General features: G+C 45.2%; 1 protein-coding gene, 1 long non-coding RNA gene and 1 other non-coding gene across 3 annotated transcripts in view; 2 read left to right on the top strand and 1 right to left on the bottom strand.

The window, feature by feature from the left end:
• Positions 1-27,303, bottom strand: part of ANKDD1B (ankyrin repeat and death domain containing 1B) — an 82,026-nt gene that overhangs the window by 19,165 nt on the left and 35,558 nt on the right. Inside the window, 5 exon segments of the mRNA XM_069597375.1 lie at positions 1,750-2,039; positions 11,984-12,009; positions 12,012-12,066; positions 16,852-17,012; positions 24,630-24,893. Coding sequence (XP_069453476.1) covers positions 1,750-2,039; positions 11,984-12,009; positions 12,012-12,066; positions 16,852-17,012; positions 24,630-24,893 — 796 coding nt within the window.
• Positions 1,731-2,072, top strand: LOC138443275 (uncharacterized). Its single transcript, XR_011258059.1, has 2 exons — positions 1,731-1,831; positions 1,926-2,072. It is a non-coding gene; the product is annotated as an uncharacterized lncRNA (long non-coding RNA).
• Positions 7,114-7,229, top strand: LOC138444501 (U5 spliceosomal RNA). The gene has a single exon (XR_011258518.1). It is a non-coding gene; the product is annotated as a U5 spliceosomal RNA (small nuclear RNA).

Here is a 27,303-nt window from a genome sequence, read left to right as displayed (position 1 = left end):
AGAATTTTTTTTCAGCTTTGTTGAGGTATAGTTGAAAAATGAAATTGTGATACATTTAAACTGTACATAGTGACGATTCAGTGTGTGTATACATTGTCAAAAGATTCCTCCCATCTAGTTACTTAACACACTCACCATCTCATTTCTTTTTTTTTTGGTGAGAACATGTAAATTCTATGCACTTAGCAAATTTCACTTGTATAAAAGTCTTACCAACTAGAGTCACCACATTATAAGATCCTTAGACCTTATTCATAGATTTATTGACAGGGGTAAAAGGAAATAGAAAAGCAGACACATGAACTTACAGATAAGGATCCTGAGGCTTAGGGTTAACTAAGCTGAGCAAGACTGCAACCTTGGAAGTGGCAGAGACAGAGTCTGAGGTCAGTTTGTTTGAGTCTACAGATGATGTTCGTCATGTCTGCTGGGTAGACTTCTTAAACTTGGGGCCTGGGGCTCAGGTCTCAATTTTCCCCAAGTCACAGCCCTTCATTCCCTCCTCCTGAGATAACCAGTGCTAACTGCTAGCTAGTTCCTTTCGCGCTTCCTGCCTGCTCATCTGGTGCACAAGTCTGAGTGTCGCAGCATCACTGCGGGTCAGTAGGTCTTGAGCAGAATCTCAGCCCCTCACGCACATGTATGTGCACGCACACGCGTGCATGGTTTTATAGAGAGAGCGCATTTTAAATAGTTTATACAGAAGTGGATTCTTTTTATGGCTTCAGTCTTCTCTGGGTTTCCTTTTTTGGCGTAGCTTCCTCTTCTCCAGTAACTACATTTAGTAATGTAGGACCTGTGTGTTTATTCTGTGCTTTCCTCTTGCTCATATAACCACACCCACATTGCCATCTTCCCCTGCTTACCCACCTACAGTAGATACAGACACATGCATAAACACATGTGAGTGTTTTTGGTCATTGCTTGTTTCATACAGAATGGGATTGTATTATATTTTCTCTGCATCTTCTTTCCCACATTTACTAGCCACCTAGTGGAAATCTCTCCAACTGTTATAGCCCTAATTAATTACTTTTAATGCCTACATGATGTGGTGTGACTGTTCCCTGATTTGTTCAGTATTCCCATGTTGATGGACATTTACTTACCTTGTCAGTTTTAAGGGTTGCAGTTAGTAACCTTGTTTAGATAACATTACGTCCAGAAATTTATTTTCACAGGATAGAGTCCCAGGAGTGGGATTGCTGGTTGTATTTAAAATTGTAATAGATATTGCCAGATTGTTTAAACTGAAATGGTTTCATTTCCACTAATATCTTAATAGAGTACCTTTTTTGGTCCCTGTAGATTTGCAAGGATACTTCATATATTACAGAAAGTAACTATCTGCATTGAGCTACATTTAAAAATCTATCATTTGTTTACTGACTTTGCTTATCAACTTGTTCCTTTTATAACTTTTGAATCAAAACACTATACATTATCATCTAAATTTTCTTCTAGTATGTTTATTGTTTGTCTGCTGTTTTTGTATGTATGATATGATACAGGATTTAATTTTTTTTTCCAGATGATGAATCACTTGTACCTGTATTACTGTTAAATGTGTTCATTTTCCCCATAGAATTGAAATATCACTTTTGCTGCATACTGAACCCTCTCATTTCCTGATCTTCAGCAGTTAGGTGTTCACCTGGCTTTTGCTGGTTGAGATAGTGTGTGGCTCACTCAAGTGATGGGTTCCTTTCCTCTCTTTTCTTCAGGAAGCATGGCTTGACAGTACTTCACCTTGCAGCCTGGTCTGGAAGTCTCGAGAGCGTGCTCATGTTGACTCGAGCTGGAGCGGACCAGAGAGCCGAGAGGCAGGCAGGTATGTGGATCACCCCGGGACCCACGCCCTCTCTCACAGCGCAGGAGGGGGAAGGCTGCAGAGTAATGGCCGCCCCTCCCCCGGCCCTCTTTAGGACTGCATGAACGCCGCCCACTCTGCCGCTCAGAGCAATAGCGTGCGCATCGTGGACCGCCTCACTCAAGATCGGTACCCGCACGACCTGGGCCAGCCTGATGAGGTGTGTTAGCTGTGGGTCTCAAATAAACCCCACTAAATCGCACTGTCTTCCTGTCCCTGCTGCAACTGCCAGAGCAGCCGGCACAGACGGACCGGCCCTGCGGCTGACTCCTCCCGCACTCTGGCAGACCACAGAGCAGAAGGCAGTTATCGGTGCTGGCGCTGGCCTCGGCCCCTGCACGTGGGCAAGGCAGGAAGCAATGAAGGAGCAGTCTCTACTCCCTCATCCTGGCCACGGGGTGGGCAGGATCCACCCTGTGTGGGCGTCCGCATCTTACTCTGGAGGCCTGGCCTCTTGGGAATGCACTTGACCCAGGGCGGTGCTGCGATGGGCCATGGAGTACACCGCACTTGCACCGTACTTGTCTCTATTTTCTTCATTTCAGAAGAAGCATTGTAATAATAATCACAGCTACAGCGGCTCTAGCGGTAAAGAACCAGCCTACAATGCAGGAGACACAAGAGAGGCGGGGGTTTGATCCCTGGGTCGGGAAGATCCCCTAGACAGGGCATGGCAACCCACTCCAGTATTCTTGCTGGAGAATCCCCATGGACAGAGGAGCCTGGTGGGCTGCACACAGTCCGTGGGGTCGCAGAGTTGGGCATGACTGAAGCAACTACGCACCACTTACTGAATGTTTGTCAGTGTGCTTGGCCCAGAGGAAAGCTGTGTCCACACATTATTTCAGTGAGACCTCTAGAGCTTGGCACATAGGGACGCTTAACAAATCATTGCTGAGTGACTTAAACTGTTAATCCCCATAGTAATCCTATAATGAAGAAATATTTTCATTTATATTCGAGGAAGTCGAGGCTCAGAGACACTGAGTACCTGGTCTGAGGTCCCAAAATGGAAGGTGACAGAGCCAGGTTTGAATTCAGATCTGGTGACTCCAGTCAATACACTGTACTGTCCCCCTTCTCGGAGGACCATGGGCACTGCCCATGCGCCAGGGAGTAGCCCTTTCTGGGCTGTTTTCACAAGGCAGTATCCTCTGTGGGGCTGGCATTTGGATTTCAAATGGGACCTCCTCTTCACTGTGCTGTTGAACTTCATTCTCCATTGAAGACTCTAGAAGTTAATCAGGAATGTTCATTTATTTCATCTCTTTTAGGAACCTTTCACATTTTTTTACCTCAATCTTAGTAACAGAAAACTTTTGACAAATGAAGTCTATAAATTTCTTTCACTTCTTCTAAGTACAACTGAGCAACTATACATTTTATAGCTTGGAAGCAGACAGACTTGGGTTGAGGTCTGGACATGTATTAAATATGTTGGTTTAGGAAGTCCTCCAACCGCTGAAGTCCTCAGTGTCTGCCTCTGTGCATTGGGAAGAATAAAACCTATTTCATGGTAGCACCAAGGCATGATTTTGAGGGATGTCTTGACCGCCACATCTCTTTTTATCAGCAATATCTCCATTCTTTGATGTAAATGATTTTCATACTTCCTCAATCTTATGTACAGATACCTCTGCCTGTGAGCAAAATGGCAAGCCATTCTCTCACCTCTTTGCAATCAGACAGCGACCCTAAGCCATTCCCATGTAGCAACATCAAAGCAGCCATTGCCGGGATACTCAAATGAGCTAATGACTACAGCTGCTGCTGCTGCTGCTGCTAAGTCACTTCAGTCGTGTCCGACTCTGTGCGACCCCATAGATGGAAGCCCACCAGGCTCCCCTGTCCCCGGGATTCTCAGGGCAAGAACACTGGAGTGGGTTGTCATTTCCTTCTCCAATGCATGAAAGTGAAAACTGAAAGTGAAGTCTCGCTCAGTCATATCCGACTCTTAGCGACCCCATGGACCACAGCCCACCAGGCTCCTCCATCCATGGGATTTTCCAGGCAAAAGTACTGGAGTAGGTGTGCCATTGCCTTCTCCTAATAACTACAGAGCACTCAGGAAAGAGCCTGGCACAAGGTCAGTGCTCACTGAATGGTAGCTGTTGTAACAATTATTATAGGGTGAAATGCTGTCTGGTTTCCTCAGGCTGACAACCGTCATCAAACAGCATTTAATGGCAGGATGAAGAAGTCAGACACTCCAGTTTGATCCATGCTACCTGGGAGTGTGCCCTACGACTGAATTCCATTCAATTCAAGGCAGCAGATGTATGTTCATAGCCTGTTTTGTATGAAACCCAGGACTGTCTTCCTTTTCAGTGGGCTCTGGATGCTTTCATGGGAGACAGCTGTGTGTGGGGAGGATCAGACAGGCTGACGGGGCTCAATGACCAAAGCAGGTTTATGGGGTGCCTTCCCCACTTCTGCAGCTTCTGCTGGCCTTCCTGTCTGTTATCTCTTCAGCTGGCTGAGTTTCCCTGTCCCGCTCCTCTCCCTCCAAGTCTGACCATTTGTTGGGGAAAAGACTGAGGAACCCTAACTGTGAAGAGCCAGGTGTTCAGCTGAGAGATCCTAAAACGAAGCTGCAATGAGAACCATATGCAGAACAAGCAAATCCTGAGTCCCCTGGGTCATCTAGGGAAGGAGTCTCTGAGTCCCATTCCTAAAGAAACCTGGATTCATCCATGGGAGGGACAGTCTGTCCTTTGCCTGAGATCTGTGAGCGGAGTCAAGGATATTAGCCAAAGCCAGTGGGAACCGGGATCCAGAGCTCAGGGTCTGCTCATGCATTATTGGTACCACATGTGCACTAGCTTAAAGGTACTGTGGAGCTCATGAAATGCACTGAATGGGAAAGCCTGCTCCACCTTCACAGCGGCCTTTCTTGCCCAGTTTCTTATCCACAGAAAGTGACTGAGAGCCTGTACACCTGCCCAGAGTTACTAATCCTTCTCATTAGCCTTGGAGGGAACTCCACAAGCTCAGGAGGAGGGCCAAACAGGGAGGAGGTTTTTATTAATCAAGTGGATTTAAGTAGGCCCAGAAGAGATTGGGTAGGACGGCAGAGATGAGGGGCACTGGGCAATATGCTGAGGTTTCTCCCAACTCTGTAGCTGTAAAAAATATATGGCCCCTCCAGAGGAGAGAGATTAGAGCAGCCAGGAGAAGTTAAGGGTTAAGTAGTCTAGATATTTTGACTCTATATGTTAACTTCCACCTAGTGATCAAAAATAAGTACTCAGACCAAAAAGTTTGGAGAGAGAGGGACACTAAAGGGAACAGCCTCAGAGGCCACTCATGTATCTTTGGATATTTACAAAGTCTGGTGGTACAACATTAGGTTGGTTTCAGCTGCGTAAATAGAGGAACTTCCATTGATTTAAAGGAATCTTTACAGGAAATCTCTAGAGGTCCAAATGCAAAAACAAACAAACAAACAAAAAAAACACACACACTCATCCTTGTTCAGAAGGCTGGAGATAATAAACATGAGAGTCTGAGAAGACAGTTTCCTCTGTGGACCTGTGGTCCACACTCACAGTTCAGTTCAGTTCAGTTCAGTCGATCAGTCATATCCGACTCTGCGACCCCATGAATTGCAGCACGCCAGGCCTCCCCGTCCATCACCAACTCCCAGAGTTCACTCAAACTCACATCCATCGAGTCGGTGATGCCATCCAGCCATCTAAGCCTCTGTCATCCCCCGTCTCCTCCTGCCCCCAACCCGTCCCAGCATCAGAGTCTTTTTCAATGAGTCAATTCTCCGCATGAGGTGGCCAAAGTACTGGAGTTTCAGCTTTAGCACCATTCCCTCCAAAGGACATCCAGGGCTGATCTCCTTTAGAATGGACTGGTTGAATCTCCTTGCAGTCCAAGGGACTCTCAAGAGTCTTCTCCAACACCACAGTTCAAAAGCATCAATTCTTCGGTGCTCAGCTTTCTTCACAGTCCAACTCTCACATCCATACATGACCACTGGAAAAACCATAGCCTTGACTAGACGGACCTTTGTTGATAAAGTAATGTCTCTGCACCTGTTGCCTCTCGTCTGGGGAGAACTGACCCAGCGGCTCCCTTTCACTGCAGTTCTATGACTTCAGAAGCAACGCACTGCTCTTTCAGCACTTTTTGCTGAATGTTCTTTTTCTCTCTCAAAATCCAATTATGTAGGGACCCACCGCTTTCCCCTTTTGCTGAATTCAGCTGTGAATTCCTAGTAGCAGGGTGAAGGGAAATTTCATGAGGAAGATACGCCCAGGAGGCACCAGGGCTCTTCCTGCTGGCCTCCACCGGCCTTCTCTCCTGGGAGGCCCTCCAGGACACCCTCTCTGGGGTCCGCGGGAAGGGATGGTCAGGTTGGGCTTTGGGTGCCCAATTAATGGCTGTTTGTGACACTTTTACTCAACTTGGTAACTTGTCAAAATAACCCTGCTGCTGCTAAGTCGCTTCAGTCGTGTCTGACTCTGTGCGACCCCATAGATGGCAGCCCACCAGGCTCCCGCGCCATTTTTTTTTTTTTTTTTGGCCTACGCAGTTTGAGGGATCTTAGTTGCCCTTCCAGGAAAGGAACCAGCAGGGAGTGAAAGTTAGAGCCCAAACCACATCCAAAGCTCCAATTTTAAACAGGACACGGCTATGAATTTTTCTCAAACGGCAGAATATTCCAGAGTGTACCTCTTGGACGTGCACGGTACAGACAAAACACCTTTGCGCCCAGCACGCAGTTCAAGAAAAAGGAAATTGTCAAACTTTGAAAACCCTCAATCCACCGAAGGCAGGAACCGCGCTCATGAATTTGGTGTCAATCACTTGCTATTTTCTTTTTTCTTTTTCAACTTAAAAGCAACGTCTGTCACAGAAATCAAACTCGGACATACACGTACACAAAACATCTGAAACCCGGGTCTCCGCTCGGTGCGGCGTGTCGATGCCAGCCCGCCGCCCGCCGCTTCGCCCCCTAGTGCCGACACAGGGGCGCTGCGTGAAGACAGCTTTCCCGGGCGGAAAGGCCGCCCACTTGCCTTATTTGCATACCCACCGGGCTCTGCACACCGTACAAGTTTAAAATTATAAAACTTCAAATTTTCTTTTACCTGTGTGTTCTGAAATTAGACCCTTGTTTACAGAGTAATCTAGAGATTTTTGTTCAGGCACTGGCTCTCGGTGTTAGCTAGTCACTCTCACTGATGTAGGAGTTCCTGTTACCCGAGCTGTGACTTAGGCGGCTGTAGGTTATACTCTGGTTTCTCTTCAGATCGTATAAATCTTTCGCCTTTTACTAAAGATTTCCGTGGAGAGGAACAACTCTGAGTCTTAAACTAATTTTTTGAGGTCTTGTTTCGACAAGGCTACTGATACTGGTTAATGAAAGAACTGTAATGTTTCACTAGGAGAGTTAGTCAGATGGTATAGTATGAAGTGTGTGTTTATAATGTGGAAGACTTGTGTTTGATCTATGGGATTGCAAAGAGTTAGACACGACTGATCCACCACTTCCTTTCATTAATAAATGAAGATAAGTTTGTTAAGGTGTGTGTTTTTTCCTAGTTTGGGGGGATTATGGTAGACTCCCCGCTGATTAAAGTGAAAATGAATGCGTGTTATCTTTAATTTAGTAAGTTCGTTTTGTCAAGAAGTCGGTTTTTCACATCATGTGGCCAAATTATTGGAATTTCAATTTCAGCACCGGCCCTTCCGGTGAAAATTCAGGACTGATCTTTTTTTAAGATGTTAGGTTTTCTTACTAAGAGACTCTCAAGAGCCTTTCCCAACACTATAGTTAAAAAGCATCAATTTTTCAGTGCTCAGCCTTCTGATATAGTTCAATTCTCACACCTATACATGATTATTGGCAAAGCATGTGTTTGACTAGATGGACGTTTGTTGGCCAGGTTAGTGTCTCTGCTTTGTAATATGTACTAGGTTGGTTATATCTTTTCTTCCAAGGAGTGAGCGTCTTTTAATTTCATGGCTGCAGTCACCATCTGCAGTGATTTTGGAGCCCCACAAAACATTCTTGGGCTGATTCTGCATATATTTGCTCTGAGGTGATGGGACCAGATGCCATGATCTTAGTTTTCTGAATGTTGTTTTAAGCCAATTTTTTCACTCTTCTCTTTCACTTTCGTCAAGAGGCTCTAATTCTTCTTCACTTTCTGCATAAGTGTGGTGTCATCTGCATATCTGAGATTGTTGATATTTCTCCCGGCAATCTTGATTCCAACTTGTGCTTCATCCAGTCCAGCATTTCTCATGATGTACGCTGCTGCTGCTGCTGCTGCTGCTGCGTCGCTTCAATCGTGTCTGACTCTGTGCAACCCCATAGACGGCAGCCCACCAGGCTCCCCTGTCCCTCGGATTCTCCAGGCAAGAACACTGGAGTAGGTTGCCATTTCCTTCTCCAATGCATGAAGGTGAAAAGTGAAAGTGAAGTTGCTCAGTCGTGTCTGACTCTTAGTGACCAGGCTCCTCCATCCATGGGATTTTCCAGGCAAGAGTTCTGGAGTAGGGTGCCATTGCCTTCTCCGCATTTATTGTGTAACTGGGAGTTTATGCTTCTGACTGCCTTATAAGCAGGGTGATAACATACCGCCTTGACCTACTCCTTTCCCAATTTGGAACCAGTCTGTTGCTCCATGTCTAACTGTTGCTTCTTGATCTGCATATAGATTTCTCAGGAGGCAGGTAAGGTGGCTTCCCATCTCTTGAAGAGTTTTTCCACAGTTTGTTGTGATCCACACAGTCAAAGGCTTTGGCGTAGTCAATAAGGCAAAAATAGATGTTTTTCTGGAACTCTCTTGCTTTTTCAGTGATCCAATGGATGTGGGCAATTTGATCTTTGGTTCCTCTGCCTTTTCTAAATCCAGCTTTTCTAATCACAAGTGATTAATGAGAAAGCGTATGTTTGTCTTCCTTATTTGAATACCAGACCACCTGACCTGCCTCTTGAGAAACCTGTATGCAGGTCAGGAAGCAACAGTTAGAACTGGACATGGAACAACAGACTGGTTCCAAATTGAAAAGGAGTGTGTCAAGGCTGTATATTGTCACCCTACTTATTTAACTTATATGCAGAGTACATCTTGAGAAACTCTGGGCTGAAAGAAGCACAAGCTGGAATCAAGATTGCCGGGAGAAATATCAGTAACCTCAGATACGCAGATGACACCACCCTTATGGCAGAAAGAACTAAAAAGCCTCTTGATGAAAGTGAAAGAGGAGAGTGAAAAAGTTGGCTTAAAGCTCAACATTCAGAAAACGAAGATCATGGCATCTGGTCCCATCACTTCATGGCAAATAGATGGGGAAACAGTGTCAGACTATTTTTTTGGGCTCCAAAATCACTGCAGATGGTGATTGCAGCCATGAAATTAAAAGGCGCTTACTCCTTGGAAGGAAAGATATGGCCAACCTAGATAGCATATTCAAAAGCAGAGACATTACTTTGCCAACAAAGGTCCGTTTGGTCATATGGATGTGAGAGCTGGACTGTGAAGAAAGCTGAGCACCGAAGAATTGATGCTTTTGAACTGTGGTGTTGGAGAAGACTGTTGAGAGTCTCTTGGACCGCAAGGAGATCCAACCAGTCCATCCTAAAGGAGATCAGTCCTGGGTGTTCATTGGAAGGACTGATGATGAAGCCATGAGAAATTTCAAAAATATAATTCAAACACGTTAAAGAGAGAAGAAAGTTGCATAATGAAAAGACACAGGAAAGCAAATGTGTCCTCCACAGGCATAAGGGAAAACAGATAAGCTAACTTATTTTTAAACAGGAGCAGGAGATATTAATTGCTGTGTTATTTACAACAATGAAAGATTGAAAGGAAGTTGCATGCTTAATAAGGAGACTCATGAGATAAATTATGGTATATGCACATATTGGAAAAGTAGGCAACCATCACAAACGACTTTTTAAAATAATTTCAATAAGGGATACGTACAGTAGTAAGTTCATAGAGATACGGTGAAATGGTGTGTCAAGGAGGAGGGAATAAGGAATTACTGTTTAATGAGTATGGAGTTTCAGTTCAGGAAAGATAAAGCTCTGGAAACAGTGTGAGAGTTATGTACATGGTCAATATGCTTCATGCCACCAAAATCTTACATCTATTTTGCCACAATAAAAAATAATTTCAGAGATTTGTAAAAATGAAAAAGTGCTTGTAACATTTAACACCTTAGGAAAAAAACACTATCTAGCTGAGCTCAATTTATATATAAAAATAGAGAAAGAGAAGAAAATGCATTGGTGATGTTAAGAATGATAACATCTAGATGGAGGGATTAGAGGTTATTTTTATTGCCTTCTTGATGCTTTTCTCTATTTTGCAAATTTCCTACATTATAGTGTATAAAAGGAGTGTCAGCTTTTAATTCCTTTCTGAAATAGCCATTAATAATTAACTGAAATAACCAGTAATAATACAAAAAGGACAAGAGTGTCTCAGAGAAATAGATGAAATCACAAGAAAATCACCCATCTTATACCTCCCACCAAAAGAAATTCTGATGTGAAGACATTTCTAAAATATTAACACAGAAAGGAACACTGGTTGCGATCCAGCCCAACTCCTAAACCAGAGGGAGGAAGCGACTTCCTCAGTGTCACACAGCTGGGCAGTACCATCCAGTCCAGGACTCTTCCTTCAAGAGCACAGGGCCAACCTGCTTGGGATGTTAACAGAATTAATATCAAAAAGCACTCACTGAAGACCCACTTTTAGGCAGCAGTGTGCCCCTCTGGAGGCTCATTATCTAAGATTTGGAACTTACACTGACAGACTGATCAAAAGTCTATACCAACATGAAACAGAGACAAGTGCCACACACCAAATACTCATAAAACCTCCCTATGGCAAAACTGCTAGAAGGCTACAGGGCAGGAAATGCGCCAAAATATTAAGAGAGCTCTCTTTCTTTGGAAGGATTAGAACCAAATTGTAAGTTTTTAGCTTATTTATGTTTTCTTCCTTTTATACACTGTGTGTATTCCTAGTCCAACAAAAACCATCAATGATGAAGAGTTTGATACCCTGGGTGGCAGTCTAGCAAGCCTCGTTCACTGGAGTAGAGCTAGTGAAACCAGAACCACTTGTGAGTTCTGTCCTTGTGGAGAGAAAGATGCTGCCCATAAGAAAAGATCTGGGGCATTAACATAGCTGAACACACATGTATGTTTAATAACAAGGGGGATTTTTCTTCCCCCTCACTTTTGGGATAGTAAAAGACCAGGGAGGAGAATGGTCCCTGGGGAAGGAAGGGACGGACAGGGAGTTAAGTCCCCATTCAGCTCAGGGCACCAGTGACCTCACAGGTTGGCGCTGGAGCAGAGGTGGGCATCAGTGCTCCGGCTTCACAGATGAGGAAACCGAGGACTACCCAGTGGGTAAGTGCAGGCAGCCTCACCAATCATGGCCGCTCCTGACCTTGGAGGGGGCAGCCAGGAAGGAGGGAGAGGTCCCGAGGCTCATGGCTTAAGACGCCTCTCTCTGAGAGTTTTCCTTCCCACTCCTGGCCTCTGGAGGAGGGCAGCCCATCCCACAGCAGGGCCCAGTGCAGACAGCACCCACCCCCATCCTCTTAATTCTTCCACCTCAACATTTCCATTTCTAGCCAGAGATGGATGCCTTCTATGGAGCATTTGGTTCTGCTCCAATGACTGAATTCATGGTGATTTAAAACAATTTTTTTCAAGAGGTCTCTTTTGGCAAAAAGAAGATACATTTACTGTCTGTCATACAGAAACAAAGCTTCCTTCTGGGTGAAAAGGGTTGCCTGCCAACTACAACATTTCACACTGGGGGAGTAGCTTTTGATTTAAAGAGGCTCTGGTGATTTACCGCCGAGCTACAGTTTATCTATCCGAAGCACTGGGCCTGTTAAATGTGAACAGTTTAATAACACACTGGCTGAATCCCAGCTGTGTGTTTGCAAAAGACAAAATATGTGTGTGCAAGTGGGAGTGAGGGTGAGAGGAGGAAAGGGATAGAAAATAAATGGGCCTGTTCCTCCCAGGAACCTTGAACTTGATCAAAACTACCCCCAAACACACTGAGTTGAAACAAGAAAATTGACTGTCCAGGTTCTAACTTGCTGGCTTACCTGATTTAAGATATCAACGTCATGCTGTTCACCACTGTGACAAGGTTGTTGAGAACAGCTAAATGAAGAGGGGACGCCTTAGGCTGCAGAAACAAATGACAATGTCAAATTCAAAAAATCCTGGCTTCAACGTTCAGATCAAAAAGTGACTCATTTCAGCAGATAATCCCCTGAACACTGGCACTGCCCAGCATGGTGGTGAGCCCTCAGCAAGTCTTCAGCAATCATTTGCCTGCCAAGGCCGCACAGCTAACCTGCTCACCGGCAACCCACCCTCCTGCATCATTTATTCTAGAACTTGATTCTGAGCACCTACTATTAGCCAGGCTCTTTTCAGGACACTAGCAGTTTAGTCAGCATCCCGAAAAAGAGCCTGGCCTATGAATGAATGGAAACTGGCTTTTCCAGTAGTCATGTATGGATATGAGAGTTGGACCATAAAAAAGGCTGAGCACTGAAGAACTGATGCTTTCTAACTGGGGTGCGGGAGAAGGCTCTTGAGAGTCCCTTAGACAGCAAGATCAAATCTGTCAATCCTAAAGGAAATCGGACCTGAATTTTCACTGGAGGGACTGATGCTGAAGCTGAAACTCCAATACTTTGGTCACCTGATATGAAGAGCTGACTCACTGGAAAAGACCCTGGTGCTGGGAAAGATGGAAGGTGGAAGAGAAAGGGAGGACAGAGGATGAGACGGTTGGGTGGCATCACTGACTCAGTGGACATGAGTCTGAGCAAGCTCTGGGAGATAGTGAAGGACAGGGAAGCCTGGTGTGCTGCAGGCAATTGGATCACAAAGAGTTGGACACGACTGAGCGACTGAACAAGAACAAGGGGTTCAATGGTGAACATGGCCCAGCAAGGAGACGCTGATTTTTTTTTTAAGTCACCAAATAAATATGCGGTTACTAATTGTGTTAAGTACCTCGGAGGAAATCTGCAGAGTGGTAAGATAGCATACGTGGGGGCAGGCCGAACTTTCCGGAGGTCAGAAAAAAACACTTTCCTGAAGAACTGACATCTGAGCTCAAATATGAAGACTAAGAAACTACTGAATAGCTTAATTGCGGGACTTCTCAGAGCCTTCAACGAGCTAAAGTGCAGTAGGAATTACCACAAGGAGGAAACAGCAGTCATAGTCCATACTTCCCGACTTGCCTTGAACTAGGGCTTTTTCTCCCTAGAGTGGGTTGTGGGACTAACACCCTCTTCACCAAGGGTCCATGCTCAGCCCTCCCACCTGTGTAGTCTGGCCACCGTGTATTCACTGTGTCTGCTTTCCTCCCTCGTTGTGGCTAAAATGCCTGTCTTCCCAGCCAAGCACTGGTCACCTCCATCGCAGGCTCCTTACCAGCTCTGGCAAGCTCAGTGCCCGCCTCCACACTCACACACAGCCTCTCGCTGCCTCACTCCCACCCAGCTGCCCCTGGTCCCGGAGGCTCCAGAGAAAACACCTCCCTGGGGGTGGACAAGGCAGCCGCAAAGAGGGAAAAGGCGAGGAGAACACAGCTAAGGTGTGAGAGTGAGGTGAGGGGCAGCTAGTGGGGAGGGCGGGGTTGGGGCACAGGGTGGACAGAGCAGGGAAGAGGGTGCAGGGAGAGCCTGTGGACCACAGGAGCTGAGCTGAGAGGAGAGAGAGTGGCGAGAAGGGGTGCAGATGCCTCGAGGGTGAGCGCAGAGGTTGTCGCGGTGCTGCTCAAGCAGAGACGATGACGTCAGTCAGCATCAGGAAGGCACATACAACACATCCTCCTGACGCTACTACTACACACTCGCGTCCCCAGTAGTTCACTTAAGTTCAGTCGCTCAGTCGTGTCCAACTCTTTGGGACCCCACGGACTGCAGCACACCAGGCTTCCCTGTCCTACACCATCTCACAGAGCTTGCTCAAACTCATGCCCATTGCGTCAGTGATGCCATCCAACCTCCATCCTCTGTCCTCCCCTGCCCCTCCCACCTTCAGTCTTTCCCAGCATCAGGGTCTTTTCCAGTGAGTCAGTTCTTTGCATCAGGTGGCCAAAGTATCGGAGTTTCAGCGTCAGCATCAGTGCTTTCAATGAATATTCAGGACTGATCTCCTTCAGAATGGACTGGTTGGATCTCCTTGCAGTCCAAGGGACTCTCAAGAGTCTTCTCCAACACCACAGGTCAAAAGCATCAATTCTTCAGCGCTCAGCTTTCTTTATAGCCAACTCTCACATCCATACAGTTAATATTCTCATATCCCCAACAGTTAATACTGTTTAGAGGCTGACAGCTTTTCATTCACAACCACCCCAGCAGTTAGGTTTTCTATTCCACACTTTACATACTGAGAGAGTCAATTCCTAGGCAGGTTGAGAAGTCCAGGTCCCTGAGGAGGAGAGAAGGGACTCCGGCTCTTGAAGACAAGATAGGGGCCTGGAATTCTCAAGGAGGAGGAAAGCACAAAGTCTTTTTCTTTTTCTCTACATTCCTTAGTCTTAGTCACATAAAAGGTTTTTTTCTTTAAACCCAGAATTGATGATTCTGGGTTTAAACAACTCAGCTTAAACTCTGTACTAAGGATTATATAACAACAATGTATCCTGCTTGAGGACAGTTTCTTCTGGAAAACCTTCTGACTAATCCTGTTATCTTAAAATGTATATCATGGGAGTAGGTCTGGTAAAATCTTTAGATTGTTAGTTCTAATCCTGTCATTTTAAAATGTAAATTGTGGGAGTGCGTCTAATAAGATCTTTACAACCTTGAGGCATTCTTTTGATTCTCTGTAATAATTAAAAAGTAGACTGGAAGAAGCACAAGCTGGAATCGAGATTGCCGGGAGAAATATCAATAACCTCAGATATGCAGATGACACCACCCTTATGGCAGAAAGTGAAGAGGAACTAAAAAGCTTCTTGATAAAAGTGAAAGAGGAGAGCGAAAAAGTTGGCTTAAAGCTCAACATTCAGAAAACAAAGATCATGGCATCCAGTCCCATCACTTCATGGGAAATAGATGGGGAAACAATGGAAACAGTGTCAGACTCTATTTTTGGGGCTCCAAAATAACTGCAGATGGTGACTGCAGCCATGAAATCAAGAGATGCTTACTCCTTGGAAGAAAAGTTATGACCAACCTAGATAGTATATTCAAAAGCAGAGACATTACTTTGCCAACTAAGGTCCATCTAGTCAAGGCTATGGGTTTTCCTGTGGTCATGTATGGATGTGAGAGTTGGACTGTGAAGAAGGCTGAGTGCCGAAGAATTGATGCTTTTGAACTGTGGTGTTGGAGAAGACTCTTGAGAGTCCCTTGGACTGCAAGGAGATCCAACCAGTCCATTCTGAAGGAGATCAGCCCTGGGATTTCTTTGGAAGGAATGATGCTAAAGCTGAAGCTCCAGTACTTTGGCCACCTTATGCAAAGAGTTGACTCACTGGAAAAGACTCTGATGCTGGGAGGGATTGGGGGCAGGAGGAGAAGGGGACGACAGAGGATGAGATGGCTGGATGGCATCACGAACTCGATGGACATGAGTCTGAGTGAACTCTGGGAGATGGTGATGGACTGGGAGGCCTGGCGTGCTGCGATTCATGGGGTCGCAAAGAGTCGGACACGACTGAGCGACTGAACTGAACTGAACTGAATGCTAGCAAGGGGGGCACTCTCTACCCCCCTTCAGATGTCTATGTCAGAAGCTTTCTCTGCCCCTTTTTATACTTTAATAAAACTCTGCTACACAGAAACTCTTTAGTGATCAAGCCTGGTGCCTGGCCCAAAAGCTAAATCTTCTTTGGAGCTCCTGAATCACCTAAGCTATCAATTCAGAGGCTAAATCACCTCCTGAGGCATCTGAGCTAGGAAGTGGCAGAGACAGGATTTGAACCCAGATCTTCCTGACTCCAACATCAACACCAGCCTCCTTCCCACAGGGGTAGATGGATGGAAGAAAGGTGTAGTGATTGAGCAAAGAACGCAGCGGTACTCAGCGGAGGAGGAAAGGAGGGGCAGATGGGACCTAAAGCTGTGTGCATCAAACTGTCCAAGGGTGAGCAAGGGCAGTAGGAGACAGATGGGGTGGAGGGGCAGGCTTTCCACACAGACCTCTTCTGCTCTGGGAGGACCTGGTCTCTATGACACCAAGCATGAAAAAAAAGAACAGATCCCTAATCCCAGGGACATAGGGAGGGCCCTTCCTGCTGGGACTACCAGCCTTGCTGTGGCCCCAAACCCTTCCATCCAAACATCCTTGGATAGAACAGGCAAATTCAGAGTCTCTCATGCCATTCTCCAAAAACTACCAATCCTGGTTTAAATCACATCCCTTCTCTCCAGTTAATATAATAAATGGCAATGGCTTAAGCAAATCAGAGCAAAGAATATTCTCCCAGGAGAAATGAACATAGAGTGAAAAATAGCATCTAATTCCAGCACAAATGGCCTTTGTTAATTCTGCCAGGGCCAACTTCAGAAAACCTAAATCAGTACAAATGACTGACTTTCAAAAGAAAAACAAAATCGGTCAGTGAAGGGGGAAAAATAATCCTTCTCCTTCCTATTAACAGCAGCGTCATCATTTTCCCAGACTGATAAATTTAATACAAGAATGGCATCTCCAGACACATGAGAAAGTTTAACTGCGGCAAATATAAATATTTAAAACACAAAGATTTCGTTTTGTTCAGGAACTGCAACAACTTTCTAAAATTCAGACCTCAGATTCTATTTCTCATGATTAAAACTCAGTCTGCAAAAGGAGTTGGTCAGCCCTCCCAGAAAGAACTCCTCCTTTGTGGTCACCTGTTCCTCCCCTCCCTCTCCCAAGCGTATCTGCAAGCAGCAGCTTACAGCCAAGCCTCACAGAGCTGGGATCAAAGTCTACGTTATCGCAATAGATTCACTGCCATCTTCTGGTGCAGATCAACATTCTCACTGAGAAGAAACCTGACAGGTAAGGCATGGCCATTCCGGGTTGCTGTCTGCAAAGCACTGATATTGATCCGTAAGAGACAGGTGGAGAGAGAAGGCAGGGAGGGATTCCCATTAGAATCCAGCATGCTTTCTGGTGTTCTTCTCATGGTTATCAATGAATACAATAGAACAGTATGACTCTTTTAAGGAGAAAATCCAATGTGTTTCTGATTATTGGGTGGGGAGTGCTCTTTGCTGCTTCTAGGTGAAGAGTCAGGTCCTAGGCATGCCTCAGGCACATATGAGCTAAAGCCAGGAAGTACAAAGGGAACTGGGGCCAAGACTTCTCTCTATATACCCTGCTAGATTATATTCTTTGCAGCCAAAGATGGAGAAGCTCTCTACAGTCAGCAAAAACAAGACCAGGAGCTGAGTGTGGCTCAGATCATGAACTCCTTATTACCAAATTCAGACTTAAATTGAAGAAAGTAAGGAAAACTGCTAGACCATTCAGGTATGACCTAAATCAAATCCCTTATGATTATACGGTGGAAGTGAGAAACAGATTTAAGGGCCTAGATCTGATAAAGTGCCTGATGAACTATGGAATGAGGTTCCTGACATTGTACAGGAGACGGGGATCAAGACCATCCCCATGGAAAAGAAATGCAAAAAAGAAAAATGGCTGTCTGGGGAGGCCTTACAAATAGCTGTGAAAAGAAGAGAGGCGAAAAGCAAAGGAGAAAAGGAAAGATATAGGCATCTAAATGCAGAGCTCCAAAAAATAGCAAGAAGAGATAAGAAAGCCTTCCTCGTTGATCAATGCAAAGAAATAGAGGAAAACAACAGAATGGGAAAGACTAGAGATCTCTTCAAGAAAATTAGAGATACCAAGGGAACATTTCATGCAAAGATGGGCTCGATAAAGGACAGAAATGGTCTGGACCTAACAGAAGCAGAAGATATTAAGAAGAGGTGGCAAGAATACACAAAAGAACTGTACAAAAAAGATCTTCATGACCCAGATAATCACGATGGTGTGATCACTCATCTAGAGCCAGACATCCTGGAATGTGAAGTCAAGTGGACCTTAGAAAGCATCACTACGAACAAAGCTAGTGGAGGTGTGGAATTCCAGCTGAGCTATTTCAAATCCTGAAAGATGATGCTGTGAAAGTGCTGCGCTCAATATGCCAGCAAATTTGGAAAACTCAGCAGTGGCCACAAGATTGGAAAAGGTCAGTTTTCATTCCAATTCCAAAGAAAGGCAATGCCAAAGAATGCTCAAACTACCGCACCATTGCATTCATCTCATACGCTAGTAAAGTAATGCTCAAAATTCTCCAAGCCAGGCTTCAGCAATACGTGAACTGTGAACTTCCTGATGTTCAAGCTGGTTTTCGAAAAGGCAGAGGAACCAGAGATCAAATTGCCAATATCCGCTGGATCATGGAAAAAGCAAGAGAGTTCCAGAAAAACATCTATTTCTGCTTTATTGACTATGCCAAAGCCTTCGACTGTGTGGATCACAATAAGTTGTGGAAAATTCTGAAAGAGATGGGAATACCAGACCACCTGACCTGCCTCTTGAGAAATCTGTGTGCAGGTCAGGAAGCAACAGTTAGAACTGGATATGAAACAACAGACATGGAACAACAGGTTCCAAATAGGAAAAGAAGTACATCAAGGCTGTATATTGTCACCCTGCTTATTTAACTTATATGCAGAGTACATCATGAGAAACGCTGGACTGGAAGAAACACAAGCTAGAATCCAGATTGCCAGGAGAAATATCAATAACCTCAGATATGCAGATGACACTACCCTTATGGCAGAAAGTGAAGAGGAACTAAAAAGCCTCTTGATGAAAGTGAAAGGGAGAGTGAAAAAGTTGGCTTAAAGCTCAACATTCAAAACGAAGATCATGGCATCCGGTCCCATCACTTCATGGGAAATAGATGGGGAAACAGTGGAAACAGTGGCAGACTTTATTTTGGGGGGCTCCAAAATCACTGCAGATGGTAACCGCAGCCATGAAATTAAAAGACGCTTACTCCTTGTAAGAAGAGTTATGACCAACCTAGATAGCATATTCAAAAGCAGAGACATTACTTTGTTGACTAAGGTCCGTCTAGTCAAGGCTATGGTTTTTCCAGTAGTCATGTATGGATGTGAGAGTTGGACTGTGAAGAAGGCTGAGCGCCGAAGAATTGATGCTTTTGAACTGTGGTGTTGGAGAAGACTCTTGAGAGTCCCCTGGACTGTAAGGAGATCCAACCAGTCCATTCTGAAGGAGATCAGCCCTGGGATTTCTTTGGAAGGAATGATGCTGAAGCTGAAACTCTAGTACTTTGGCTACCTCATGCGAAGAGTTGACTCATTGGAAAAGACTCTGATGCTGGGAGGGATTGGGGGCAGGAGGAGAAGGGGACAACAGAGGATGAGATGGCTGGATGGCACCACTGACTCGATGGACATGAGTCTGAGTGAACTCCGGGAGTTGGTGATGGACTGGGAGGCCTGGCGTGCTGCGATTCATGGGCTCGCCAAGAGTCGGACACAACTGAGCGACTGAACTGAACTGAACCCTCTCCTTGAGCCAGAAGAAATGAACTTGGTATTGGCCCCAAAAATGTCTCAACCCTCTTTCATTCTGACTGTTTACTAGTAACTGTCCCCTTGCGGGTACCACCTCAAAATAGCAAGAAAGTGTTAGTGGCTCAGCTGTGTCCAACTCTTTGTGACCCCATGGACTGTGGTTCACCAGACTTTTCTGACCACAGAGTTCTCCAGGCAAGAATACTGGAGTGGGTTGCCATTTCCTCCTCCAGGGGATCTTCCTGACCCAGGGATCAAGCCCATGTGTCCTGCGTCTCCTGCTTTGCAGGGGGATTCTTTACCACTGGGCCACCTGAGAAGCCCCTGATTATCCCATCCTCCTGCAAAAGTCCTTGTAAGAAGAAAAGCTTAAAGATAATAGTGTATGGTTTTAAGCCCCTGTGCTTTGGGTTGGTTGGTTATAAAGTGATAGGCAAGTGGAACAAATACTCACAGGACTGATACACACTCTGACCAATGGGAATCTAGCTTGAGCTGATACTAAATGCCCAAATGACCTTGAATAAAGGGCCTCTCAAGGATGGGCCTCCATGTCTTCCTCTGTGACAATAACAGAACCACCTATGTTATTAGTTTTCTATTGCTGCAAATAACAAATCACCACAAATGTGAGTGCCTTAAACAATACAGACGTATTATCTTACAGTTCTAGAGGTCAGAAGTCTGAAATGAGTCTCACTGAGTGAAAAGAAAGGCCTATAGGGAGGCTTTCAGGAGAATCCATTTCTTTGCCTTTTTCAGTCTGCGGAAGCCACACACACCCCTCAGCCCCCCTCCTTTACCTTCAAAGTCAGCAATGGGTGCTCAGTCCGTCCGCATCCCTCTGACGTCCCTGCTGGCCTCATTCTTCTGCTTGAAAGGACCCTTGTGATTATATTAGGCTCACCCTGGATAATCTCGTTGTAGGGTCAGATGATGATCAACTTTAATTCCCCTTTGCCCTGTAACTTCACAAACTCATAGGTTCCCAGGATCCTAATGTGGACCTCTTTAGGGGGCTGTTATTCCAGGAATCACACCATTCTGTCTTTTCCTCAAACCATCACAGTACTTGGGAAACATATGAGCTAGTAAAGGTGTGCAGTGATCTTCACTATCATCTCAATAAAGCCACAAAAATTTATTGAGCACTTACTATGTATCAGACCCTATGTTAAATAGTGCGGGCGTGGATATGATTAGACTGACAATATCTCTGACGTTACATTCCAGTAGGGGTGGACAATCAGTTGATTGATATATAGATGGGTAGACTGGTAAATCAGTAAATCAACAGATTTAGAATAAGTCTATCTATTAGATTCTAGATGTTATTAGAAGAATAATGTCAGCTAGTGGTAATGAACATGCTACAGTGAGAAGTGAAATAGTGTGACTGGATGATTATTTTTCAGTGAGTGATCAAGAAAACCGTCTTGGATAGGGTGACATTTAAACTGAGATCAGAATGGTAGGGAAATGCCCCCAATGGAAGGATGTGATGCAGAAACAGGTTTGTAAAGAGCCCAAAGCCAGGAACCCAAAATGCTGTAGGGCCCTGTGACATTTTAACCATGAGACACAACAGGCACAGAGTGTATGACCTTCAGACTTTTTAAGCACCAAAGAAATATTTGAAATCTTAAAAAAAAAAAAAAAAGAGTTGGTTCCAAAATACCAAAAGAAAACCACAAATTGAAGTGAATAAATATTTAACCAACATAGTCATACTTCATTGATTGTTAAATGCAATATTCATAAAGTATTCAAACACTGTAAACAATTTGTAGGTTAAATTTTTTCACCTTCCTCAAATTTTCAAGTATGAGCAGAGTTCTAAGAAATCAATCATAAATTCAGTTCAGTTCAATCGCTCAGCCGTGACCAACTCTTTGTGACCCTAGGAATCGCAGCACGCCAGGCCTCCCTGTCCATCACCAACTCCCAGAGTTCACCCAAACCCATGTCCATCAAGTCGGTGATGCCATCCAGCCATCTCATCCTCTGTTGTCCCCTTCTCCCACCTTCAATCTTTCCCACCACCTGGGTCTTTTCCAATGAGTCAGCTCTTCGAGTGGGGTGGCCAAAGTATAAGAGTTTCCGCTTCAGCATTAGTCCTTCCAATGAACACCCAGGACTGATCTCCTTTAGGATGGACTGGTTGGATCTCCTTGCAGTCCAAGGGACTCTCAAGAGTCTTCTCCAACACCACAGTTCAAAAGCATCAATTCTTCAGCGCTCAGCTTTCTTCACAGTCCATATCTCACATCCACACATGACCACTGGAAAGATCATAGCCTTGACTAGACGGACCTTTGTTGGCAAAGTAATGTCTCTGCTTTTGAATATGCTATCTAGGTTGGTCATAACTTTTCTTCCAAGGAGTAAGCGTCTTTTAATTTCATGCCTGCAGTCACCATCCGCAGTGATTTTGGAGCCCAAAAATTAAAGTCTGACACTGTTTCCACTGTTTCCCCATCTACCCCATGAAGTGATGGGACCAGATGCCATGATCTTTGTTTTCTGAATGTTGAGCTTTAAGCCAACTTTTTCACTCTCCTCTTTCACTCTTATCAAGAGACTTTTTAGTTCCTCTTCACTTTCTGCCATAAGGGTGGTGTCATCTGCATATTTGAGGTTATTGATATTTCTCCCGGTAATCTGGATTCCAGCTTGTGCTTATTCCAGCCCAGCGTTTCTCATAATGGACACTGCATAGAAGTTAAATAAGCAGGGTGACAATATACAGCCTTGACGTACTCCTTTTCCTATTTGGAACCACTCTGTTATTCCATGTCCAGTTCTAACTGTTGCTTCCTGACCTGTATACAGGTTTCTCAGGAGGCAGGTCAGGTGGTCTGGTATTCCCATCTCTTTCAGAATTTTCCAGTTTATTGTGATCCACACAGTTAAAGGCTTTGGCATAGTCAATAAAGAAGAAATAGATGTTTTTCTGGAACTCTATTGCTTTTTCCATGATCCAGTGGATATTGGCAATTTGATCTCTGGTTCCTCTGCCTTTTCTAAAACCAGCTTGAACATCTGGAAGTCCACTGTTCATGTATTGCTGAAGCCTGGCTTGGAGAATTTTGAGCATTACTTTGCTAGTGTGTGAGATGAGTGCAATTGTGCAGTAGTTTGACCATTTTTTGGCATTGCCTCTCTCTGGGATTGGAATGAAAACTGACCTTTGCCAGTCCTGTGGCCACTGCTGAGTTTTCCAAATTTGCTGGCATATTGAGCGCAGCACTTTCACAGCATCATCTTTCAGGATTTGAAATAGCTCAGCTGGAATTCCATCACCTCCACTAGCTTTGTTCGTAGTAATGCTTTCTAAAGTACACTTGACTTCACATTCCAGGATGTCTGGCTCTAGATGAGTGATCACACCATCGTGATTATCTGGGTCATGAAGATCTTTTTTGTACAGTTCTTCTGTGTATTCTTGCCACTTCTTCTTAATATCTTCTGCTTCTGTTAGGTCCATACCATTTCTGTCCTTTATCGAGCCCATCTTTGCATGAAATGTTCCCTTGGTATCTCTAATTTTCTTGAAGAGATCTCTAGTCTTTCCCATTCTGTTGTTTTCCTCTATTTCTTTGCATTGATAGATGAGGAAGGCTTTCTTATCTCTTCTTGCTATTTTTTGGAACTCTGCATTCAGATGCTTATATCTTTCCTTTTCTCCTTTGCTTTTCACTTCTCTTCTTTTCATAGCTATTTGTAAGGCCTCCCCAGACAGCCATTATGCTTTTTTGCATTTCTTTTCCATGGGGATGGTCTTGATCCCTGTCTCCTGTACAGTGTCATGAACCTCCATCCCCAGTAGTCCGTCAGGCACTCTATCTATCTTAAATCTATTTCTCACTTATACTGCATAATCATAAGAAATTTTATTTAGGTCATACCTGAATGGTCTAGCGGTTTTCCTTACTTTCTTCAATTTAAGTCTGAATTTGGCGATAAGGAGTTCATGATCTGAGCCAGTCAGCTCCCGGTCTTGTTTTTGCTGACTGTAGAGAGCTTTTCCATCTTTGGCTACAAAGAATATAATCAATCTGATTTTGGTGTTGACCATTGGTGATGTTCATGTGTAGAGTCTTCTCTTGTGTTCTTGGAAGAGGGTGTTTGCTATGACCAGTGCGTTCTCTTGGCAGAACTCTATTAGCCTTTGCCCTGCTTCATTCTGCATTCCAAGGCCAAATTTGCCTGTTACTCCAGGTTTTTCTTGACTTCCTACTTTGCATTCCAGTCCCCTATAATGAAAAGGACATCCTTTGGGGGTGTTATTTCTAAAACATCTTGTAGGTCTTCATAGAACTGTTGAAGTTCAGCTTCCTCAGTGTTACTGGTTGGGGCATAGACTTTGATTACTGTGATATTGAATGGTTTGCCTTGGACATGAAGAGAGATCATTCTGTCGTTTTTGAGATTGCATCCAAGTACTGCATTTCAGACTCTTTTGTTGACCATGATGGCTACTCCATTTCTTCTAAGGAAGTCCTGCCCACAGTAGTAGATATAATGCTCATCTGAGTTAAATTCACCCATTCCAGTCCGTTTTAGTTTGCTGATTCCTAGAATGTCGACATTCACTCTTGAACTCCTATTTGACCACTTCCAATTGGCCTTGATTCATGGACCTGACATTCCAGGTTCCCATGCAATATTGCTCTCTACAGCATCGGACCTTGCTTCTATCACCAGTCACATCCACAACTGGGTATTGTTTTTGCTTTGGCTCCATCCCTTCATTCTTTCTGGAGTTATTTCTCCACTGATCTCCAGTAGCATATTGGGAACCTACCGACCTGGGGAGTTCCTCTTTCAGTATCTTATCATTTTGCCTTTTCATACTGTTCATGGGGTTCTCAAGGCAAGAATACTGAAGTGGTTTGCCATTCCCTTCTCCAGTGGACCACATTCTCAGACCTCTCCACCTTGACCCGCCCATCTTGGGTGGTCCTACACAGCATGGCTTAGTTTCATTGAGTTAGACAAGGCTGTGGTCTGTGTGATTAGATTGACCGGTTTTCTGTGATTATGGTTTCAGTGTGTCTGCCCTCTGATGGCTCTCGCAACACCTACCATCTTACTTGGGTTTCTCTTACCTTGGGCATGGGGTATCTCTTCACGGCTGCTCCAGCAAAGCACAGCCGCTGCTCCTTACCTTGGAAGAGGGGTATCTCCTCGCAGCCCCCCTCCTGACCTTCAACGTGGAGTAGCTCTTCTTGGCCCTCCTGCGCCCATGCAGCCACTGCTCCTTGGACATGGAGTAGCTCTTCCTGGCCACCGCCCCTGACCTTGGGTGACGGGTAGCTCCTCTCGGCCAGCTTCTGTGAGGTTGTGGCAGCTGGCACACTTAAATCTTTGATCCAATATTCTGTAGAGGGGTGGAGCTGTGTTGCCTCCCTGTTATTTACCTGGGGCCAAACTATGGCGGAAGTAATGAAGATAATGGTGACCTCCTTCATAAGATCCCATGCATGTATGGCTATACTCACTGCCCCCAATCCTGCAGCAGGCCGCCACCGACCCATGCCTCTGCTGGAGACTCCTGGACACTCCCGGGCAAGTCTGGGTCAGTCCTGACAGCCTTACTTCCATAAAAAAGAAAAAGTGAACAAAACCTAAATGGCCAGGAGCTAAAGAAGGGTTAAAGGCATTTTGGGAAGAACCTAAAAATATGCACGCACAGGAACACAAAGAAAACTCGAAGGAAAACAAATCAGATGTTTATAAGATAATCCTTTCAGTGTAGAGAAAATATGAAAATTGCTATTTATGTTTCTTTTTATCTCAATCTTTAAAATATATATTTCTGACATATGTTTTATAATATATTGATTTAATGATAAATACCCCGTGATAAGGCACATGCTGACATTTTCTTCTCTGATATGAGTTTGCTACCCAGAATGTTTGGAAAATACCACACTTAAGCCTAGTCCCATGAGTCACTCCATGGTCTGGCAAGGGCCTATGTCCGAAAACGGAGGCAGCCCAGGACCGTATGTATGTTATGGGCTTCATCCAAAGGATTAATCGTATCACTAGATACTTTGTGCAAATAAAATCTATCACAGTCTACAATTACAGTTTGTTAGACTTAAAGACTTTTCTTCAATATGCCCTGACTCAAAAATAGCTAAAAGGTGGATTAAATCCAGGAACACATATTCCAGTGGTAAAGTATTAGAACAGAAAAGGGCTAGCATGACTAAGACTTTAAATCCTATGATAGGACAGGATCTCTATATTTGTGAAGGCCAATCAGGGCTAAGATTTTTGCTGGGTGAATCTAGCTCTCCTTGAGTTTCTCACGCATCATTCATAACTTTTATTCAAGAAGATCACATTCCTAGGATCTTCATAAAGTTAAACCACTTCAATCTGATCATCACTACCATGAAGTCCAAGGACTCCACTCACCTGGGTCTCCAAACAGCCAGCTCCAAAGGCGTGGACCCAGAGGTTAAGAAGTGACCTCCCAGAGCAGATGACTCACGCGTCTGCCTCCGCAGCCACAGCCTCTCCGCTGAACTCCAGGCCTGCCGTCCACCTCCCTGCTCCCCTCAGCTGAGTAAACCCCTCCCACAGAGTCTCAGGGAGAACCCGCCCACTCCTGATGACTGGGGCGCTCACCCTCCTCCCTTCCTCTCACCCTCCTCCCCTCCTCTCACCCTCCACAGCTCAGGGATGGGCACCCCACCGTCCTGGGGGTCCAAGCCAGGGAGCTGGGGGGCAGAAAGTCTCCCCTCTCCCTAGCCCCTGCTCACAAGTCCTGTGACCTCTCCCTCCTCCTCCCACCTCATCCTGTTTGCTGCCCCTGAGAGCCTGGGTGGCAGGTCCCCAGTAGCCCTTGCTCCTGTCATTTCCTGTCACCTGAAGGGACACCCCACCTCCAGCTTTCCAGGCACCAGTCCTCCCTTCAAAGCGCGGTGTCAGTGTCCTGCCTCCGCCCACGATGGCTCCCACCACTGTGCCGCCGGAAACCCTCCCGGGGCTCTGCTCCTGGGAAGCGCGGCCTTTCATTTCGGTGCTGTCGTTCCCAGGCCTCCCCGTGCTTCTTCATGCCTCAGTTCCCTTACTCGGGCTCGGTCTGGAAGTCTACCCTGCGCCCTCCAGTCTCCTGGTACCAGGGTTCACTAGAATGCCCAGACCCACATCATATATCACCTCCTCTGTGAGGTCTGTGCTATTTCTGCAACAGCTCTTCCTTTGTGTTCCCACAGCACACTGCGTGTACATCTATTTAACCCAATATAATATGTATTGTATGCCCTTCTTGCCTTGTAGGCTTCCAGAATAAGAAAACACTCTACCTAGCAGGGTTCAGTCACGGTTCCGTCACTAAGTCATGTCTGACTCTTTGGGACCCCAAGCACTGTAGCTCGCCAGGCTCCTCTGTCCTCCACCGTCTCCCAGAGCTTACTCAAATTCAGGTCCATTGAGTCAGTGATGCTCTCTGCCTCATACTCTAACCATCATCCAGAGCACACATTAAATATTTTTTGGTGAATAAGTGAATGGATTAACAAATGAACCGCTGTGAGTTACTTTAAAGGAAAAGGGAGGAATCTTTCAGCATCACCTTTTACACCCTGTGGGCTTCCCTGTGGCTCAGCTGGTAAAGAACCCGCCTTCAATGCGGGGGACCTGGGTTCATTCCCTGAGTTGGGAAGATTCCCTGGAGAAGGCAAAGGCTACCCACTACAGTATTCTGGCCTGGAGAATTCCACGGACTGTGTAGTCCATGGAGTCACAAAGAGTTGGACACGACTGAGTGACTGGCTCTTCACTTTGCAGCCTGTGGCACAAACACTTTCGTTTGCCCCTACTCC

This window comes from Ovis canadensis, chromosome 7 (genome assembly GCF_042477335.2).
Source record: "Ovis canadensis isolate MfBH-ARS-UI-01 breed Bighorn chromosome 7, ARS-UI_OviCan_v2, whole genome shotgun sequence".
NCBI classification, from domain to species: Eukaryota; Metazoa; Chordata; class Mammalia; order Artiodactyla; family Bovidae; genus Ovis; species Ovis canadensis.
Note: the sequence above shows the minus strand (reverse complement) of the source record. Positions and strands in the feature narration are given on the sequence as shown.